General features: G+C 39.6%; 1 protein-coding gene across 1 annotated transcript in view; it reads right to left on the bottom strand.

Moving 5' to 3' along the window:
* Positions 1-10453: 10453 nt before the first annotated feature.
* LOC125461566 (peroxidasin homolog) overlaps positions 10454-22417 on the bottom strand; it is a 183985-nt gene continuing 172021 nt past the window's right edge. The window contains exons 21-23 of the mRNA XM_048550487.2: positions 20492-20579; positions 14805-14918; positions 10454-11761 (exon numbers count right to left, since the gene is read on the bottom strand). Coding sequence (XP_048406444.1) covers positions 11666-11761; positions 14805-14918; positions 20492-20579 — 298 coding nt within the window. The 3' untranslated portion in view covers positions 10454-11665. The remainder of the gene's footprint in view (positions 11762-14804; positions 14919-20491; positions 20580-22417) is intronic.

The raw sequence follows: 22417 nt of genomic DNA, 5'->3' as shown, positions 1-22417 counted from the left end.
GTAGAAGACAGAGACTGGTGACTGAGGTTTGTTTTTCAGACTAGAAACCTGTGACCAGTGGTGAGCTACAAGGATTGGTGTTGGATCCACTGCTTTTTGTCATTTAGATGAATGATTTTGATGTGAACATAGGAGATATGGATAGTAAGTTTGCAGATGACCCCAAAACTGGAGGTATAGTGGACAGCCAAAAAGGTTACTTTGAGTACAATGGGATCTTGATCAGATGGGCCAATGGGCTGAGGAGTGGCAGATGGAGTTTAATTTAGATACATGTGAGGTGCTGCATTTTGGAAAGGTAAATCAGGGCAAGACATATATCATTACTGGTAAGGTCCTGGCGAGTGTTGCTGAACCTTACAGTGCAAGTTCATAGTTCCTTCAAAGTGGAGTCAGTCACAGGTATATAGGATAGTGAAGGCAGCATTTGATATGCTTGCCTTTATTGGTCAATGCATTGAATATTGGAGTTGGCAGGTCATGCGACTGGACAGGACATTGGTTAGGCCACTTTTGGAATACTGTGTGCAATTCTCATCTCCCTGCTATAGGAAGGATGTTGTGAAACTTGAAAAGGTTCAGAAAAGATTTACAAGAATATTGACAGGGTTGCAGGGTTTGAGCTATAGGGAGAGGCTGAATAGGCTGGGGTTATTTTCCTTAGAGCTTCGGAGGCTGAGGGGTAACCTTATAGAGGCTTACAAAATCATGAAGGGCATGGATACGGTGAATAGCCAAGGTCTTTTCCTGGGGTGGGGTAGTCCAAAACTAGAGGACATAGGTTTAAGTTGAGAGGGGAAAGGTTTAAAAGGAACCTAAGGGGCAACTATTTCATGCAGAGGGTGGTGTGTGTATGGAACCAGGGAACCAGCTGCCTGAAGAAGTGGTGGAGGCTGGTACAATTACATTTAAAAATGGATGGGCATATGAATGGGTTTAGTGAATTATGGGTTAAATGCTGGCAAATGGGACTAGATTACTTTGGGATGTCTGTTCAGCATGGATGAGTTGGACTTAAGGGTCTGTTTCTGTGCTGTACAATTCTATGTGGATTAACCTAAAGCCTTCTCAATGAAATGGAGCATTGTCCAAGCAGGGTAAAGCCTCAAAGAAGAGCTGAGCAATTATCACAACATTGAGTTTGCACAGCGTGACAGGAGAATGTGCTCCACTGAACGTTGTCTTCACTAGTTCTGAGCAACAGTCATATCAAACTCAAAACTTTAACTCGTTTCTGTCTCCACTGATGCTGCCAGACCTGCTGAGTTTCTTCAGCACCTTCTGTTTTGATGCTCTCTTCATTTATTGTACTTGTAGTCTACTTATTTCCGTAAATGAAATGGATGTTACAGCATGAAAATAAGTCCTTTGGCTCAAACAATCGCTGTTAGAGCAAATAGCACAAATCATATGTATACATCCTGCTTCCTTAAACTATTCTTTCCTTATTTTTGATCCATGTATCCAATCTAATCTTAAATATTCACTTAGTTTCTTACCAAACAGCTAACTCTGGTTTAGAATTCCACAGAATCCATAGTAAGTGGAGGGACATGTAGTATTGAGGATTTGGGGAGCCTGCAGAAGGATTTGGAGAGTCTAAGAGAATGGGCAAGAAATGGGAGATGACATACAATATGGAAAATGTCAGGTTGTGCACTTTGGTAAGAAGAATAGAACATAGACTATTTTCTAAATAGGGAAAGGCTTCAGAAATCTGAATCACAAAGGGACTTAAGAGTCCTAGTTCAAAATTCGCTCAGTTCTCTTAACATGTAGGTTCAGATAGCAGTTAGGAAGGTAAATGCAATGTTAGCATTCATTTTGAGAAAGCCAGAAAAACAGAGATGTACTGCTGAGGCTGTATGAGACTCTGGTCAGACTGCATTTATAATATTGTGTTTTTGGCCTCATATCTAAGTATGTGCTAGCTGTGGAGAGGATCCACAGGAGGTTTATAAGACTGATGCCAGGGATGATGGGCATGTCATAATGAGGATCAGTTGAAGACTCTGGGTCTGTACTTGATGGGAGTTTCGAAGGATGAGGGGGGTCTCAGTGAAACTTACAAAAAATAGATTGGGGCAGCATGGTGGCTCAGTAGTTAGCACTGTAACCTCACAGCGCCAGGGACCCAGGTTCGATTCCAGTCTCGGGCAACTATCTGTGCGGAGTTTGCACATTCTTCCCGTGTCTGCGTGGATTTCCTCCGGGTGCTCTGGTTTCTTCCCACAGTTCAAAGATGTGCAGGCTAGGTGGATTGACCATGCTAAATTGCCCATAGTGTTCAGGGGTGTGTGGGTTATAGGGGGATGGGTCTGGGTGGGATGCTCCAAAGGGTGGTGTGGACTTGTTGGGCCGAAGGGCCTGTTCCCACACTGTAGGGAATCGAATCTAATCTAAGCCTGGATAGAGTGGACATGGAGATGATGTTTCCACTAATAGGACAGACTAGGACCTGAGGACAAATCCTCTTAGTGAAGGGACGACCCTTCAGAACTGAAATGAGGAGGAGGATGGCAAATCTACAGAACTCATTATTCAGAAGGCTGTGGAAGCCATCACTGAGAGTATTTAAGACCGAGACAGATAATACAGATAATAAATAGGTAACATATATAGGACAGAGGAATGCCACACAAATGCATCAAGTGGTTTCACATAAATATCAACATAAATTTCTAGTTTCAGAATTAAATTTAGATTACTATTTCTCAAATACTAATTTAAACATATCAAGGAAATCCAATAATCCTCTTGATCAAAAACAATGACTTATACCATCCATTAAATTTGCATTTTATTATTTTTAAAACACATGTCATTGCCAAAAGTCTTAGATCTCATGTGTTCCATGATTTTGCCCTCATCACCTCTCTGACCTTAAAAGTTGTTGCTTGGTAAAAAGTACAATATATTAATTACCTTTTTGTGCAGAATATCATTATACTAGTTAGCTAGGAAGGAGCTGAGTAAAAGATAGCCAGGAAGGAGCTGAAGAAAAGGCTTAGGAGAGCTATAAGGGGGCATGAGAAAACCATGGCAGATAGGATCAAGGAAAACCCCAAGGCTTTTTACATGTATGTAAGGAATAAGAGAACAACTAGAGAAAGGTAGGGCCGATCAAGGATTGTGAAGGTAATTTGTGTATGGAGCCTAAAGATATAGGAGAGGTCCTTAATGAATACTTTTCTTCGGTATTCACAAATGAGAGGGACCTAGCTGTGGGAGAGGAAAGTGTGAAACAGGATGATAGGCTAGAGTAGGTGGATGTTAGTAATGAAGATGTACTAGGAATTTTGAGGAACTTGAAGATAGATAAGTCCCTCGGCCTGATGGGATTTATCCAAGGATTCTATGGGAAGTGAGGGAAGGGATCGCAGAGCCTTTGGCAATGATCTTTTCATCCTCACTGTCCACGGGTATAGTGCTGGAAGATTGGAGAGTGGCAAACATCATTCCATTGTTCAAAAAAAGGAATAGGGATAACTCCGGAAATTACAGGCCAGTTAGTCTTACTTCAGTAGTGAGCAAATTATTGCAAGGGCTCTGAGAGAAAGGATTTATGATCACTTGGATAAGCACAGTTTGATTTGTGATAGTCAGCATGGATTTGTGAGGGGTAGATCATGCACTAATCTTACTGAATTCTTTGAAGAGGTGACCAAACACGTGGTTGAAGATCGAGCAGTGGATGTGCTATACATGGATTTAAATAAGGCATTTGATAAGGTTCTCCATGATAGGCTCATGCAGAAAGTAAGGAGGCATGGGATAGGGTTAAAAGTGGCAGATTGGATTCAGAATTGGCTGACCCTTAGAAGACAAAGGGTGGTAGTGGATGGAAAATATTCAACATGGTGCTCAGTTATGAGTGGGGTACCACAAGGATCTGTTCTGGGTCCTCTTCTATTTGTGATTTTTGTAAATGATTTGGATGTAGCAGTGGAAGGGAGGATTAGTAGGTTGGCGGATGATATGAAGGTGGCTTGAGTTGTGAATGGTGCAGAGGGCTGTTCTAGGTTACAAAGGGACATTGATAGGATGCAGAGCTGGGCTGGGAAGTGGCAGATGGAGTTTAACCCTGAAAAGTGTGAGGTGATTCATTTTGGAAGGACAAATTTGAAATCAGAATACAGGGTTAACGGAAAAATTCTTGGTGGTGCGGAGGAGCAGAGGGATCTTGGGGTTCATGTTGACAGTTCCCTGAAAGCTGCCACCCAGTTAGATAGAGTTGTTAAGAAAGCGTATGGTGTGTTAGCTTTCATTAATAGAGGGATTGACTTCAACAGCCATGAGGTTGTACTCCAGCTATATAAAACCCTGGTTTGGCCACATCTGGAGTATTGTGTCCAGTTCTGGTCGCCTCATTACTGGAAAGATGTGGAAGCTTTGGAAAAGATGCAGAGGAGTTTAGCCGGGATGTTGCCTCGAATGGAGGGAAGGTCTTACGAGGAAAGGTTGAGAGAGCTAGGGCTTTTCTCCTTAGAACAATGAAGGATGAGAAGTGACTTGATAGAGATATACAAAATGATCAGAGGTATAAATAGAATGGACACCCAGAGACATTTTCCTAGGGTGGAGGTAGCTATTACGAGGGGGCATTGTTTTAAAGTGACTGCAGGTAGATATAGGAGAGACGTCAGAGGTAGGTTCTTTATTCAGAGAGTGGTAGGGGCATAGAATGCATTGCCGGAGAGGGTAGTGGAGTCAGCCTCATTAGGGGGCATTTAAGTGGTTATTAGATAAGGTAAGGGTGGAAGTTAGATAGACCTTAGGTTTAGGATAAACATTTTACACAACATCGTGGGCCGAAGGGCCTGTACTGTACTGTTCTATGCTCTACGTTCTATGTCTTCTTCGATCCAAAGAGGGTCAAAATTTATTTAGAAATACTCTGGGTTCTAACAATGTAGCTGTCATAGTTATTCATATGATTTGTTTCAACAATTTCAGTTGCTTCTTAATTCCACCTTTGTAACTTTCTTCATTACAAATAATTTAATTCCACACTCAAATATCATTTTACTTTGTTTCTGCAATGATGAAGGAATCAGCCAGTATAGGCATGTCTCTCCTGTTACAAAAAATGGTATGAATAATATCACCTTGGAATGTCACCAACCTAAATTAATGTATGACTTCACTCAGGGATAGATAGTTGAAGAGCATTACTCATTCCACATGTCCAAAAACATAGAAGGATTAAAGCTTGTCCAGAATGACAACTAAGAGATGATAATTTGCTATGTAAATCAACACTTGTAACATGAATTTTTTTTTAAAAATCACATCGAATGCTGGAGACTCTGAAAAGTCTAACTGCAGCAGCACACACAACAATGCACAATTATTATTGATGCCAGCATAGCAGCATTTGTGATGTTTCCAGAACTAGCTTAAAGTAGAAAGAGAAAAAATGTTTACACCTGGAAATTTTCCAATGGGATTATGATATCTCTTTCAGAATTAACATTATTGGTATTAAGTATTTCAGTCCTGCATATGTCAGAAACTTAACTGAAATGCACAAGGGTGTGATTGAGGCAGTCAGTTTTCTTTACCTCCTATTATGTTTATTTTGTGGAACACTGCTTGTACATATTAGGTGATTTTCCTGAAACTTAGCTAAACTTAGAGGCTTAATTTCAGCATCTGGTAATTACCTTGTAAATCTGCTTATTCCAAGTATATGGTTAGGGGAGGGCAGAAGGAGGATTGTTGGAGTTGTGCAAGTCTTTCCTCTAATGTTCACAAACTAAAACACACAGTTTACAGATGGGCTTTTATGAGTAAATAGGACGAATTCCAAAATAAACGTAACATAGTCTTCATAATAATGTTTGCATTGTCTCTGACAACAAATGGATGTGGTTTGATTTAAAGTAGATGTACAAGCCTCAAATTGCAATGCTCACAGCCCTAATTACATGTTACAGACAGCGGTCTCAGCCTGGTAAAAACCGACTGAACTGCAGATGCTGTAAATCAGGAACAAAATCAATGTTGCTGGAAAAGCTCAGCAGGTCTAGTTGCATCTGTGAAGAAAAAATCAGAGTTAATGTTTTGGGTCTGGTGACGCTTCCTCAGAACTGGTCTCAGCCTGGTATCTGTTTAAAGCAAAACTATTCTTGCAATCATTAAATTATTGGGATATGAGCAAGCCAGCTTTTCTTTTCCATCTTGAAATAAATCAAACACTAAAACATCATATTGCATTCAGTACAGACCGTCATGACATTTACATGATAGATTAGGAACACTATGTTGGTGGCTCAGATGTCATGATGCGCAGAGAGGGGAATGCTGTGTTTCCATCCACCTTGGTGTTGTTACAACCATTTCCTAGTATAATCTCACATCAAGAGAAGGGAAATTGATGGCAGCAAATGCAGCTCATGGTGGACACCATCAGCACTGGGCCCTGCCAGGTCATCAAGCAATGCAAACCACAGCCCCCAACCAAGGAGCATCCATTCCCGTCTAACCTTGCAGTAACCCAACTCAGTCCATGGGTACCCAAGAGGAGCAGTCATGATTTTGATGGGTTGGTAGAGCCCTGAGTTCAAATCCCATCTGCTCCAAAGGTGTCATAACATCTTGAATGGGTTGAATAGAAACTATCTAAAAGATGCATGAGTTACTACTGACTTTGAGTTGGACTTTGCTGCACTTGTGTAATTCTGCTTCACAAGTCACCATAATGCACATTGCTCAGACTCAATGTTCCCTCTAAGCTGTGTGGCTGCTCTGAGGATCCTTGCATGGTGATCAGCATGCCGATGGTGTTCACAGTATTTAATTCCACTTCCAAAACTCACTGCTACACATGGAACTCAGAAGCCCAGGCAGAAAAAAAAGTAGCAGCAACACTAGTCAAATCCTGTAAGATTCCAGCCCAGACCACCAGAAGAACAATGAATATAACAAAGATGTATTCTGCTGCCATGGCAAGTGAGTCAGTCTTTCAGAAGGTCTGTGCACTTTTCAAGAAGTGTGTATGTTTAAGCTGCCTCACTGAACATTTTCTCCACCCATCCTGCAAAGGTATCAAAATAGATTCTATAGTGATGCTCTTTAATCTATATGTTTGACAGCATTACCTTTCTTTATAAAATCAATCAGTTTTTTAGCTTCACAGAATTTTGAATCCTCCATTTGTAAAATGCTAATCAGTTGTTTTTGTGTCACTTGCTTTCGATCATCATAGAGACAGGCTCTTTGGCCCACTTTGTCTATGCCAACCAATAAATATCAAGCAAGACTAATCCATTTACCTGCTCTTGGTCCACAGCCCTATGCCCTGGCATTTTAAGAACTCATCCAGGTGCTTCTTAAATGTTGTGAGAGTAACTGCCTCCATCACCCTCTCAGGCAGTACATTCCTTACATCTACCATCCTCTGGGTGGATTTTTTTATAGATTAACTCTAATCCACTTATTCCTCACCTTAAGCATATGCCTTCTGGTCTTAAAGAAGAGTTTCTCACCATCTACCCTGTCTATGCCTCTCAATTTTGTATACCACAATCAGATCCCCCCCTTAGCCTCTTGTGCTCCAAGGAAAACAAACCCAGCCTATCCAGTCTCTCCTACTAACTGAGACTTTTCACTCCAGGCAACATACTGGTGAATCTCCTCTGCACCATCTCCAATGCAATCATATCCTTCCAATAATGTGGCAACCAGAACTGTACACAGTGTTCCATTTGTAGTCTCACCAAAGTTATAACTAGACTTGCTTTCTCTTATATTCTATACCCTGGATAAATAAGGCAAATATTTCATATGCCTTCTTCACCATTACGTCTTCCTGTGCTGAAATCTTCAGGGATCTGTGGACTTGTACACCGAGGTTCCTTTTCTTCCTCTGTACTCCTTAGGCACTCAGCATTGATTGTGTAACTCCTTCCCTTATTAGACCTCCCAAAAGACATTACTTCACGCTTATCGGGATTAAATTCAATCTCCCATTGTTCTGCCCAATTTACCAGCTCTTCCCTAGGAACAGCACCACCAATTTTCATGTCATTCACAAGCTGACTAATTATACCTTCTATGTTCACATCGATATCATTAAATTCATACCAAACAGTAAGGGTCCTAGCACCTATTCCTGAAGTACACCACTTGTCACAGGCTAATTACAAAAACAACTCTCCACCATTATCCTTTGCCCCCTACTTATAAGCCAATTTTGGATCCAGTTTGCCAAGTTGCTTTGGATCCCATGGGCTCTTAATTTTTAGACCAACTTTCCATGTGGGACCTTGTTAAAGGCCTTACTGAAGTCCATGTGAACCATGTCAACTGTGATACCCTTATTAATATAGTTACCTTCTCAAAAACTCAATTAAGTCAGTCAGACAGGATCTCCCTCTATCAAATCTGTGCTATCCCTGATCAATTTTGCCTTTGTAACTATTGATTAATCTCGCCCTTCAGAATATTTTACAACCATTTCCCCACCACTGACATCAGACTGACTGGTCTGTAATTACCTGGCCTCTCCCTGCTGCGAACAAAGTATTAAAGGTCTCTTCCAGCAACCTGCTCCTTTGCATCCCACAGCAGTCTGAGATACATCTCATCAGGCCCTGGGGATTTATGTGTGCTAAAACATCTAATGCCTCCTCTTTATTATTCTTAACTTGTTCTAGAATCTCACCAACCCAACTGAAATCCCTGGCTACAATGTCTTTCTCTTCTGTGGATTCAGATGAAAAAATATTCATTTAAGACCCCAATCACATCCTCAGGGTCCACACACAGGTTGCCCCTTTGATCTCTAATTTAGTTCCACTCTTTACGAGTTAATCCTCTTAATAAATTTATAAAAGGCCTCAGGGTTTTCCTTGATCCCATCTGTCAAAAGATCATTTATGGCCTTTGCCATCTTAATTTCCTTTCTAAGCAACCTTCTATTCTCTGTATACTTTTGAAGAGCATCCCTGTTTTTAATGCACTGTATCTGACATATGCTTCCTTTTCCTTTATCAAATTTTCTATCCCTTGACACCTAGGCTTTCCTGGACCTGCTGCCTTTGCCCTTCACTCTTAGACGAACATGCTGACCCTGAATACCCATTGTACTACTTTTAAAAGATTCTCACTTTTCAAATGTGGATTTACCAGCAAGTAGCTGCTCCCAATTTATGCTTGCCAGATCCTATCTAATGATATTGAAATTGGCCTTGCCCCAATTTATAAACTTAACTTCTGCACTTTCCTTATCCCTTTACGTAATGACTTTGAAACTCACACAGGTATGCCACCAGCCCCAAAATGCTCATCCACTGACACTTCAGCCACTTGATTGGCTTCATTCTCTGGGATTACGTGTAGCACTGCTTCATCTCTAGTAGGTCTATCTATGTACTAGCACACAAAGCTCTCTGGATGCAATTAGTTCTTCTCATTACCATTTGGATTTGCAGACCTTGCAATGAGAAATAATTTACTCGAGATGTAGTCCTCTTAATTTATGATCTCATATGCCTCTTCATTTCAAAATGTGTGGCCAGACAAATTTTTTCAAAAATTTATCACAAACGAATCCATCATTGTAAATTCTTCTCTTTGCTATTGAATTAAACAATGATTAATACTGAAATTGAAATTAGGTATTTCATAATACACTTTCCCAAGATTAATAACATACAGACCATGAGTTGTATGCCTGGCACACGTTATGACAAAATATCTAAATTCCAAGATATGTAAGCCCAAAATTTTTAATGTATTAAATAACAAATTATATGCTTATGATCTCAACAAAACAATTAGAAGCTGCAATCAATCAATTCAGTAAAACCTATATCAAGGTAACATCTCACACTTCATTCATTCAGTTCAGGTTTTTGGGTGCGCAAGAATTTCTTTGGGAGATTTTGTAAAGCCAAAACAGACTGTACTCAAAAGGTGGATTAACATGAAATATTTCTTAAATAGAGAATGCTGGAAGAACTCAGGTCTGTGGAGAGAGAAACAGGGTTAACCTTTCCATTGTGCTATGACATTTCTTCATCTCAAGGTGGGGGTGATGCTAATTTCCAATTTACCACTAGAACATAATACCAGTCTTATGGGTATTTATTATAGAAACCTGGTCTGGTTTTCCATCAGATCAATGCAAAGGTCATTCATGCCCCTTTTCATAGAAGATGTGACACCAATAACACTGCATTTATTTTCTGACAGAAAAATTTAAATTACCACCAGCATTTCCATGGGCTAAAGGACGAAGAGATAGCATGGTGTTCAAACACAAATGTGTTGAGTGAAGTGGTGAGAGGCTTGAGATTCTGATTTTTCAGCTGAAGATTTCAGTGAAAAGTAAAAACACAAATCTAATAAATAAATGAAATAATGAAACTTTCCCTGTAAAATTTCACTTTTCAAATACTTTCCTACAGAAGAATATTGGGAGAATAAGATATTTGACGAAAACAGCAAAAATACATGTGTTTTTAATTGAAGACTTTTTTTTCCAGAGTGGCAAAGTACATACAGTGTCATGTAGAAAGTTTCACTTCATACACAAGTGAAATTACAACATGATGAGCAGTGAAAACAGGTACAAGCCATTGGGGTAACTTTCCAAGAGCAAGCTGGGGATGGGGACAGGACAGACACACTGCTGTGACTTTCCATACACTAAAATTAAATGCTTTTGAGCTGGTACCAGGCATGGTTGTTGCTGGCAACAGAAAAAAAAAACTCAAAGAGACCCTTAAACCTGGGACCAGGACAAATGATTCTCTTATTTATACATTATATCAGTGAAGGATATATTTTCAACTTTGTGTTCATTGCTTTGTGCCTTCACCATTAGGAACATAATTCATGAAAATAAAGAATTAATTTGAGGGAAATATCAAGGCTCACATCACTCGAATTTTCATCATGTGATGGATGGTGAAGGACCCACAGAAAATTCACCACATACTTAAAGCAGCCAACTTAATCAATACACATCATAATGCGGGCCAGTTCTTACAACATACTGTAGTTGGTAGTGAGGTTGATGACACTTAGCCTAAGAAATGGGGCATAATCGCTAAAAACATTACTGGGAAATTTTAAGAGTATTCACCTTTCAACTCTGGTGGAACAAGTTATATCTTCAATGATATAAATCATTGAAGCTCCAACTGATGAGCAAATGTAACAGTGTATACATAGCAACAAGTCCAACAAATTTAAAATTTGGTACAATGTATAAAATCAAATACGTAATATCTTTCTAAATGATAAAAACAAAATATTTAGCACCACAGTGATGAGAAATCCCTTATTCTGAGGTAACTATGAAGCACCTTGAAGTTTGCATCGTTAAAAATGTTGTGTTTGCAGGAATCCCAATGTGATATTCACTGTAAAGAGGATATGTTTCTTTAAAACAGTGCACTTTGTAACTGGCAGCCATGAGAGAAAAGTTGAGAGACTGGGACTACTTCAAATTAACAGTCAATATGTCCATGTTGACCATGAAGACCAAGCCTCTGGCCAATGTTTGCAAGGTGGTGGGGAAGAGAGTAGAGATGAACTGTAATAAAAATGCAGAATATTTCAAACAATCACAGATGTATTCAGTGCCTGATGTCAACAGAGATGATATGATCTGTTGATTTTTGTTTTTTTTTACTGGCCATCTTTACTGGTGTCACTTCTCGCAGACAGGACAACATTCGTCTTGCTTCTTAACTGGGTTCTTGCAGTTCTGGGGGCAGGTTATCACCACACATTTGGTCTCTGTATCCTGTAATAATCAAGAGTTATTAAAAAGATTACACATAAGCCAATGAAGAACAAAAATCAACCAGGATCAGGTTTAGAGTGGTGGTTGAGTACACAATCTGGCACCACCAGCCTCAGTGCTGGTACTCCACCATATTCCCAAGCGTGAGCCAATTTGACAGCAGTCATCTCAGCAAAATGGATGTAGGTTACCTTGATTTATTGCAGTGCCTTGTTCCCATATTGACTAAGATTTCCACTTGGCAATATGGCAGCCCATACTCAGGCCAACGTGATGGGACAGCAGGCAAGGGACGCAAGGATTTTTCATGCTAGTGACCCTTCCAGCACACACAATAGCTGCTGGGCCACAACTGCTACTATAATCCATTCCCTGATCTCCACTCCAGGAGCATGGCTGGGTTGCTGTGTGATTTTAAAGAAACAAAAAAAAACCCAGCCTTGTCACTTGCTGTTTACATCTTCACTCAGTTGCTGGCACCACCAGCTATCATTTCTCTGGTGCAGGGAGGCTGCCGTCAATCCCAGATGGTAACCCCATTCCCAGACCCTTTCATTGGCTTTGAAAAATGGCAATGAGCATGACTAAAGCACGTTATGTGGGCTTTGGACCTGGAACTAGTCCCCATGGGTGGAATTTAAAGTAAAATTTGGCCTGCAAGGATCCCCAGTTAGAGATGAGCATAGATGGGATAGGTCTGTTCTCAGGAAAGATCACTGGACCCAAAATGTTAACTCTGATTTTCTCCTCACAGATTTGCTGCCAGACCTGCTGAGCTTTTCGAGCAACTTCTGTTTTTCTTCCTGATTTACAGCACCCACAATGGGATGGGGGTTGCTTTGTGGGTGGCACTCAGCAAGGGTGGGCAAATGTGGGTGGTTGGGAGCAAAGGAAGGTCGGGAGGGGAGTGAAGGCCAAAGCAAGAGAAGGGTGCGGTTTTCCATGTGTTACCCCTCCACCAATAAGTTTAGCTGGGCAGCCTCACAGACGATCAGTCCCCCACTGCTGCTGGTTGATATCAGTGGCAGTGAATGAAATCTTCAGTTGTCCTCTGAATAGGAAGGCTGATATTTAAACTTCTCATAGAAGGGTTGATTGTGGACTCAGTACGGTAGCAGGAGCACTGTGCCACATCCTTGTGCTTGATCAAATGGCTCCTCCAACTCCCCCTGAACTCACTTCTAAGGATGGCATTATGTTCATCCTTGTGTCAGGTTACCAATCCCTGATTAATAATTCAGCCCCAAGTCTAACCTTGCTTTTTATATATTAATTAGCATATGCCGTACTATTTTTTTAATAAACATTGCTGGCTTGGGCAACATTTATTTGCCACTCCCAGTTATCCCTGTGAAGGTGGTGGCAAGCTGCTTTCTCGACTCATTGCCATCCCTTTGCTGCAGGCATGCATACAATACTGTGAGGAGGTGTGTTCCAGATTTTGACCCAGCAACGGTGAAGGAACAGTGATATCATTCCAAGTCAGGATAGTACAAGGTAAGGAGGGAAACCTGCAGGTGATGTTGTTCCCATACCTTTCTTTTACTCAGTAGTAGAGATAGCAGGCATGGAAGGTGCTTTTTAAGGAACATACTAACAGTTGGACCTGGATAAACTGGTTCATTGCATTCTGTAAACAACACAAACTACTACCACCGTATGTCAGTGGTGGAGGGAGAGAATGTTGAAGGTAGTGGAAACCACTGGTGTTTAGAAGAATACAAGATGATCTTATTAAAATATGCACGATCTTAAGGGGAGTTGATAGGGTGGATACTGGGGAATGTAGAAGCTTGGGGATACAGTCTGAGGATAAGACACTGAAGACACTGAAATGGAGAATAACAACTCATAAAGTGAATGACAGAGTGTAGAATGCTCTTCTCCAGAAAGTAGTGGTGGCTGGGTCTTTAAATTTATTCAAAACTTAGTTACATGGATTTTTGATAGACAAAGGTGTCAACAGTTATGGGGTGGAAACAGGAAAGTGGAGACGAGACCGTAACCAACTTAGCCAGGTTTTTATTGAATGGTGGAGCAGGCTCAAAGGGCCACATGGAGACTGCAACTCCTGTCTTATGTTCCAAGTCAGCCCTCCCTTCTTCTTGCCAGTCTATCTAACCCTGCACTCCATTCTCCCACCCTGTTGATCCTGCCAATCTTCTGATCCTCCAGGTTTCCTGGTTTTTAGCCCTCTCACAAGCCCCTGTTTCCTCCTCTCTGAGACCCTTTCCCTCCTGATTAATGAAGAAATCAGACATGAATTAAGTTGACTTTGAGGAGAATTTAGAAAGAAGTTTTCAATTATTCTCTGGGTGTATCAAGTCTGGCAAGGACAACTTTTATTGTCCATCCCTAGGTGAAGCTGACTGTTTCTGGCCATCTCAGAGGGCAATTAATTAGTACATTTTATTTCAAGATTCTTTAAAATCAAACTCAAACTCTCATACTGCCAAAGCAAGCTTTGAATTTGCATTCTCTGAGTTATTCACATCAGCCTCCAAATGACAAGTGCAGTAACAATCATTTCACTACCATATCAACAATCTAAATGTATTCCCGTGAAATGTCTATCTGATGAAAACTACAGTTTTAAGTGGCAGTACCGTCAGCCATTAACATTAGCATTATACAATTTGAAAATGAGCACTACATTTTGTATGTGCTTATGAGTAAATCAAGAGGTTGAAGAATCCATTCATTTCAATTAAAACATTCTAAAACAAATGACTAAATATCTGTTTGATATACGTGTGTTTTCGGTTCTAATTGAGTAGTGGAAATTTCCCTTGTTCTACAGCATTAAGTTAACTTCCATCTTGATAAATAACCTCCAACTGAATCACCTCATTGTTCGCATGAATTGTGCTGCAAGCATGGTAGAAAATTGATCACCATTTATACATGCTGCCCAATTTCTACTTAAACAACTTTTGTAACATTGAGAACACAGATAGAAAACAATCATACTAATCTGGAGTTATGCTTAATGAAATAATGGCTGGTTTGATCATTTTATATCTTTCAGAATTTCACTTCCTACCTTACAATGGCACAATGTGCATGAATCTGTTTGCCAATGTTCACCTTCACGCCTTATGTTCCCCGCTTTGTCAATGCAGCCTGTTAATTTCAAATGAGCTTCAAGCTTTTCTATCTATACAAAGAAATATAAATGTAGTTTAAAAAGTTCACATTGACAAACTACTTGCCTTGATTTTCCTATACTTTCAGAAGCACCAACTTTCTTCGAGTTATATTAACACCATTAACCAGAAATTTAATTCACATTACATGAGCCGAGGCTTACTTTCTCCCTCCACATTGTCAACCAATCTTACTTGGGATCAATCAGCCTGAAGACAAAGGATCGAATTAAGGCTTGCCCTGATGCGTATGGCCAAGGTTTATTGCAAGCCAGGGTCAGTTACACACTATAGCTGCACTTGTTCATAAACTCAATTTCAGCTCAAAATAAACAGAACTCTGCTTTTAAAAATAAAGATAATACTAATGATTGCAAATAAAGCTGAATGTACAGTACTGTGTTGTACTGCAAAACCCCACCCTTTCTCAGAGTGAACTATGATTAGAAGCCTTCTCGAAGAGTCGCTTAAGAATCATGTAATTTTCGGCATACAAGGGAATACACGGCCATGAAAAGACCATTGTGATGCAGCTGGTTGCTCTGTTACATATTTATATTAGCTTTGGGCTAAATATAATCTGTACTGCAGGCAAAATAATTAACTGCTTTCAACCTCAGTTATATGCACTTGAAATTAAAACCAGAAAAAGTACTTCAAATTCAGCATAGCAAGCAGTAGCTTGCTCCTTTGGGAGAAGTCAGAACAAGCTTTATATGAGGTCAGGGTGTGGCTTCCATGAAGTAATGTAGACCTAATGTCAATACTCTGGGTAAAATTTGAAAAGAGAATTTATTTTTGTGGCTGAACTGACAGATGAAATAGGTTAAGCTGGGGAGAGCAGGTATATGCAGGTAATTAACATAATGGGTAGCAGTTTTCACTTTGGGTGTCATTGGCAATCCAGTTGCAAATTGGGGTCAAAATTATGTGCATTTTGAGAAGAGCTTTTTCTGAACTTTAGCCAAAACTCATTTGCATTTCATTGAAACACAAAATCTGCTGTGAACCAGTGTAATAGAATGTAATTATAAAAAAATTGCATTAGGAATATATTTCTTGTTAAATGTAAATGTGGTAATTTAGTGAGACTTATTGTAATAACTGAAAATGGGTTCATAAAAATTAAACACTTTAATGTCCAGTTCATTAAGTAACTTAATGTTAAGTCACTGAAAATGATAAAATGACAATTGTTTACTGGATACATTAGTCAGTTTCTTAGTAAATTATTAAAAGATTTTTAAAGTGTGCCTACTTGTACAGTTGGGTTAAGAAAGCACATCTAAAATTAACAGCCTCCTTGAAGATCTACAAACAGATAAAATTGACAGAAAAATGGCAAGGTGAATAATTTGATTTGAGGCATTGCCAGTTTTGTGGGTGGGGCCAGTTTGTTGTGCAATTTTTTTTCAGGTGAAAGAAAGACACTTTGATGAAACTTTTTGACTTGCACTAATTGGGATAGTTAATAAATAGTACCAATTCAAGGTGAAAAGTAACATTTATTCTGTTAACAGGAGAGTGTCCATTGACTGACAAGTGAGCTCTAATTGACAGGGATGTTGCAATGGTGAATACACCTTGACCATGCTTGACTGTTAAGTTGCACGTCTTGTTTAAGTTTTAAATCAGGCAGGTTGACTGATTGGTAAGGGTTCTGCCCTGAGAAATGCACTAGCAAATGGCTGTCACCTACTTTGTTGAAGTGAAACAGCTGTAGAGCATCATTTGATGGTTCCACTTTAAACATCAATTTGACTGCAATTTAGAGCCTATAAAAACATGTGAGAAAATTCTTATATGCAGCTGTGAGATCAAATATAGAAAACAAACCTCTAAATCTTGGAAAAATGCAAGCAATAGTTATTTATATGTCATTTCATTGAAAAAAAATGTTTTTAGTGGAACCCAACAGAGATATTTGAGAGAGCCTTGTCTAGTTAGGATCCCATGGCAGCACCATCAATTTGAGCATAAATGGTTTTGAAATGAACTCAGCAGTGCAAGTTGCTGAGTTTACAAGTAACACAAATACTGATTGATGCAATCATGGTGGATCTAGATCATCAGTCAATAATGCTGCAGTACAGGCAACTGTGGCTTCCTTGAGTGATCTACTGCTGAAAAGGGTAGTGCTGTCAAATGCACACATAGACATTGCATTGTTATTGATGTGAAGTTTTGTATGGCCTTCACAAATGTGAAGGAATCCTTATTGTATACGGAGAAAACCTGCTGAAAGCTGGTTGTAGCAACTTATCATTTGGTCAGTTCACATTGTACAGAACCAACACCGACAAGACAGTGGTACAGAGTAATCACTCGTACATGTCTTGGGCGGCTGTTATATGTGCAGTGCAGTGAACCATCAAGATGAATCCTATCGTGCATGTGATAAATGCCAGCCATTTTGATTTGATTTATTATTGTTGAATTGCAGTGAAAACATTTGTTTTGCATGCTATACTGGCAGAGTGCATCATGTAGCAAACAGAGTGCAGAGTACAGTGTTACAGCTGCAGAGAAGGTGCAGAGAAAGATCAACATCAACATTTGAGAGATCCATTCAAAAGTCTGATAACACTAGGGAAGAAGCTATTCCTGAATCTGTTCTTCCGTTTAAATCTTCTGCCTAATGGATGAGGGTGGAAGAGAGTATAACTGGGGTGGGAGGAATCTTGGATTATGTTGGTTGCTTTCCTGAGCCATTGGGAAATATAGATGGAGTCAATGGATGGAAGGCTGGTTTGCGAGATGTACTGGGCTGGGTTCATGACTTTCTGTAGTTTCTTGCGGTCTTGGTTTGCTATACCAAGCTGTGATGCACCCAGAAAGGATGCTTTCTATTGTGTGTCAATAAAAATTGGTACGAGTCATTGTGGACGTGCTGAATTTCCTCACCCTCCTGAGGAAATAGAGGCATTGTTGTGCTTTCTTGACTGTCACATCCACTTGGGTGGACAGAACAGATTGTTGGTTATCAAGACTCCCAGCATTTGCTGGTTCATTTTGAAGTACAGTGTCCTGACCTGTCAGAGTCAACCTGCCCGGTTTTAAATTTAAATAAACTCTGGTAGTTTACTGTCAATCAGCATTAACAGAAACATACTTCACAGCAAAGGCTTTACCAATCAGAGCCCACTCACTGACCAATCCATACTGTCCTGTCATACAGGACAAACGCTAGTTGTCCCCCTTGAATCAGCATTCTTGCTGATCATTCTGATGTGTGCAAAGCTTCAGCAAAACTTGTCTTTTCTCAGCAATACTCAAGTCCTATACTGCAAGGGTTATTTGCATTTCTTTTAAAGCAATGTGAAAGATCATCAAATTTGATTTGCATTTGAAATCGAAGTTTTGTGCTGGATGGCTGATTTTTGGTGAAATATAATGAAAATAAACAACCAGAACCTTATGAAACGTCCAACAGTTTATTTAGCTTAGATGCATTCCAGTGCAGACTGTTGGCAAACAGATCTTGTTTTCTCCTTAGATTTTCAGTTCCTAAATTAAATGTGACAATGTCAACTTTTTAATGGCAAATGTAAATACAACTTTAGTCACATTTAGGGCAAACCAACAATCTCAATCTGGTGGGTCTGCATGAAAAAATAATGTTGGAATTGGGAAAACATAACTTGTTCTGTAAAGAACATTCTGCCACAGTTGCCATTATGACTGTGTTGTGAATGCAAGGTTTTATGCAAGAAGACAAGATAATTAATGTTTTGGAATGTCTCTTTAATTCAAGGAAAGTGGAGATTAGGACTAGGTTTAAATTTACTGAGAGCAAAGATGCAAAATATTCACACTTTAAAACAGAAGTAAGAGCAACCGGATTAAGCAGAGACAGACTTTTGGTCTCTGAGTATTTGGACAGTAAGAGAGGGGGACAGCATGGATGGTCTCAAAATACTGTTGTTGGTGTGGTCAATAGAATGGAGAAATACTTTGCCAATTTCCACTAGGGTGTGGGAAAGAGGACAGTCTCTGAAAGAAGAGTTGCAAATTATGTACTCTGAAGACTCTGGAAGATGTACTCTGGAGAGACCAAGAGGAGAAGTCACCACAGTGGACCTTACTATTGACCGTCAGTGTGAGAAGTCTCCTAAACACGAGAGATGCACCTTTTGATCATCATTTGATGTTTCAACTTGAAGAAATGAGGATTTCTGATCCTACTGGATTGTGGACTATTTTCCATAGTGATCAATTCTATGGTATGTGGTGTGGGATCATGTTAAAACATTAATAATAGTTATCTTTTCTGTAGTTTAGAGTATTAGTTGCCAACTAGGTAATGTTTAATTAATATTGCTTTTAGTTTATTTGTTTCAGTAAAAATATTAAAACTTTAAATCTTGACCCTTTAGATTGGTCCCAATATGTTTAAATACCTTAAGAGTTATCAGTCTCCAAGCAGCTTGTAACAGGAGGCAAAGCAAGAGAGCTTCACTGAGAATGCCTGATGCCAACTTACACGTCACAAAACATCTCACTTTGGTAATCAACAAAAGTAATTTACAAGAAAAGTGGTCTATATAATTATAGACAAACAGGAGGCTAGAAGAACACAGCAGGCCAAGATGCATCTGGAGGAAAGGAGCAGTCAATGTTTTGGGTATTACCCTTCCTCAGGACTGGATGCAGGGTTAGGGGAAGCTGCAGATAAAGATGGGGGGTGGGGGGATGGCGGTGGTGCATTGGAGGAGTGCCCAGGGCGGAAGATAAACATAACCGTAACCCTGTAACTGTAAAAGGTACAACACATACCCACACACCATCACCCTCACCTCCAATCAGGGCCCTAAACAGCTCTTCCAAGTCAGACAGAGCTTCAGCTGCACCTCCTCAACCTAGTCTATAGCATCTGGTGCTCCTGATGTGGTCTTCTCTACGTCGGTGAGACCAAACGTAGACTAGATGGCTTTTTCACCCTGCATCTTCACCTGGCCTGTAAAGGCAATCCTAACCTCCTAGTCACCACCCATTTCAACTCCTTGTTCCACTCCCCCTCCAACCTGTCCATTCTCGGTCTCCTCCAGGGTTGCAGTGACTTGGAATGCAAATTTGAAGAACAACACCTTATCTTCCGCCTGGGTACCCTACGGACCAGAGGACTCAACATTGATTTCTCCAATTTCAAATAATCTTGCCACCCATCCCCCGGCTCCCCTTCCAGCCCCACCTTCTCCCTTCCATTCCACCTACTGAGTTTCCCTTCCACAAAGTTGTACCTACCACTAGTGTCTACCTATCACCACCATTCCACCCTGACCCCTTCACCACCAACCCCTTTATCTGCAGCTCCCCATACCTCCCCATCCAGTCCTGAAGAAGGGTCATACCCAACACATTGAATGCTCCTTTCCTCCAGCTGCTCCTAGCCTGCTGTGGTCTTCCACACTCCTGTTAGACTACCTTGGATTATAGAATCTACCGCTCTTTTTGTCTCCGTATGATTATAAAGTGTAACTAAGGTATAAGTGTAAATAAGTGTATGCAAGGTATTTTAGATCCTGCATGTAAAGTTTAAACAGTCGTATATTTTACAGAATTCCCGAGTGTATTACAAACCCACCTTTCTCCTTAGGTTTTCCAGTTCAGCTCCACAATTGTCATGTTGTAGAGAAGAGGAGTTGGAAACCTTTTCCTGAACTTTCCCATCTCTTAAAAAAAATGGCCATATAACATATCTCAAAACTGAGAATACATCAGAAACATGATATAAATTAAAAGAACTGGGCTTGATGCCAACTGATTACTTTTGTATTATATGGAACAGGAAGAGAGGCACTTTGGGTAATCTTCGTCCTAATTTATAAATTACACATTTGTATTTCCGGGTCGCTGCAGCCTAGAATTTACTGTTGACAACGTTAAACAGAAAAAATTAACATGTTCTTACAGCATTTCTCCATTAATTATTTTAGCATTAACTGATTTATGTAACAAGATCAGTGTTTGAATTAAGTCACACATGAATATACATGTAGTTGTTGCTAATATCTGTCCTTACTTCTCTGGTATTTTAACAAAACTAATTTGTGATTTTTCTTCAGTCGAAGTGGCTTTAGTCTTTTCTGCTTTAGTTGTTGGATTTGAACTGTGATTTATTTCATTACAGCATTACTGCTGCTATCTCAAAATCAGTTTCACCTTTTAGGAACTGGATTAAATTTGGAACAGTGATTGCAAGGTAATATTCAGAATTCATTATTCCAATAACTTCTTCTTAGAATATAGGTATCCTAATTTATTAGTTTAAAAATAAAGAAGCATGCACATTTTGCATAATAATTTTAAATTAATTTCAATATGGCTAACCGTGTTGTGGTACATTTTGGTTGGAAGAATGAGTAAAAACAGAAAATGCCTTAGACTTAGTTTGTTGAGATAACAAAGTGTGGAGCTGGATGAACACAGCAGGCCAAGCAGCATCTTGTTCCATTTCCATTCCATTTGGCTTTGTACCAGGATCCTTTTCATCATTTACTCTCTTCTTTACACCTTATTACAGATCTTCCCTACACCCCAGGTCTCCTTTCACTTGCTCAAAACCAATTATTTATCAAATTTTTCTCAGTTCTGATAAAAGATCAATTCTGATAAAACGGCAGAGAAATGCCATTAGTTCTATGGGAGAGGTATAATGTTACGAAGTGTGCATCAAGTATGGGCATTGGAGGCAAAGACACTAAAGTGGGCTTTCAGCCTCACTCCTCTCTTTCCTGATGATGCATCAAAGGATTTTCATTATTAAAACAAAATATTTTTAAACAAAAGGCATTTCAAGATTCAGGTATCAAAAGTTCTACTGCTGACCAGTCCTGCCCAAGGAGTACAATCCTCATTTTCATTTTAGATTTAAATTACAATGCTTGCTTCAATGTGTCACTAGTTTTTGGCAAGGTCAGGACAGAAATTGAAGGTGTGGAGGATTTATGAGACTTTAGATCATTAAGTGCTGTATGTTTCACGGACAATAATAGTGTCAAAAAAATCGTTGGTTTGCACGATATACCAGAGATTCAGACTTACAAACAAATAGTGGACAAAATGGTTTGATATTCAACTTTCATTGTGATATTCAATATTTAAAAACCCTTGCTATAAAGAAACCGTAAATGCTGCATATCTTATTTTAACCCTCTCCTTGATACCGAATGTAGTATTGCTATTTAAGAAACGCGACAGAGCAAGAAACAGCCTTAGCATTGATGCTAGGAAAATATAACTGAATCCTTTATTGAAAGGGAAAATAAGAAGACATATAGAGACCAAAAATGTAATGCTGAAGCAGTAACAAAGACAAACGTAACACAGTAGATGCAATTTATCAAGATTCTCAAAAGCCCTTCAATAATGTGTCACATAACAGATCAATGAATGTGGTTAGAACATGTGGAGTCAGGGGACAAGTAAGTGAATAGATAGCTAAATGACTTCAATACAGAAAGGAAAGGATATATGACAAACAGTGGGTATTTAATATGGCAGAAAATAG

This window comes from Stegostoma tigrinum, chromosome 19 (genome assembly GCF_030684315.1).
Source record: "Stegostoma tigrinum isolate sSteTig4 chromosome 19, sSteTig4.hap1, whole genome shotgun sequence".
NCBI classification, from domain to species: Eukaryota; Metazoa; Chordata; class Chondrichthyes; order Orectolobiformes; family Stegostomatidae; genus Stegostoma; species Stegostoma tigrinum.
This window is presented reverse-complemented; position numbering and strand designations above follow the sequence as displayed.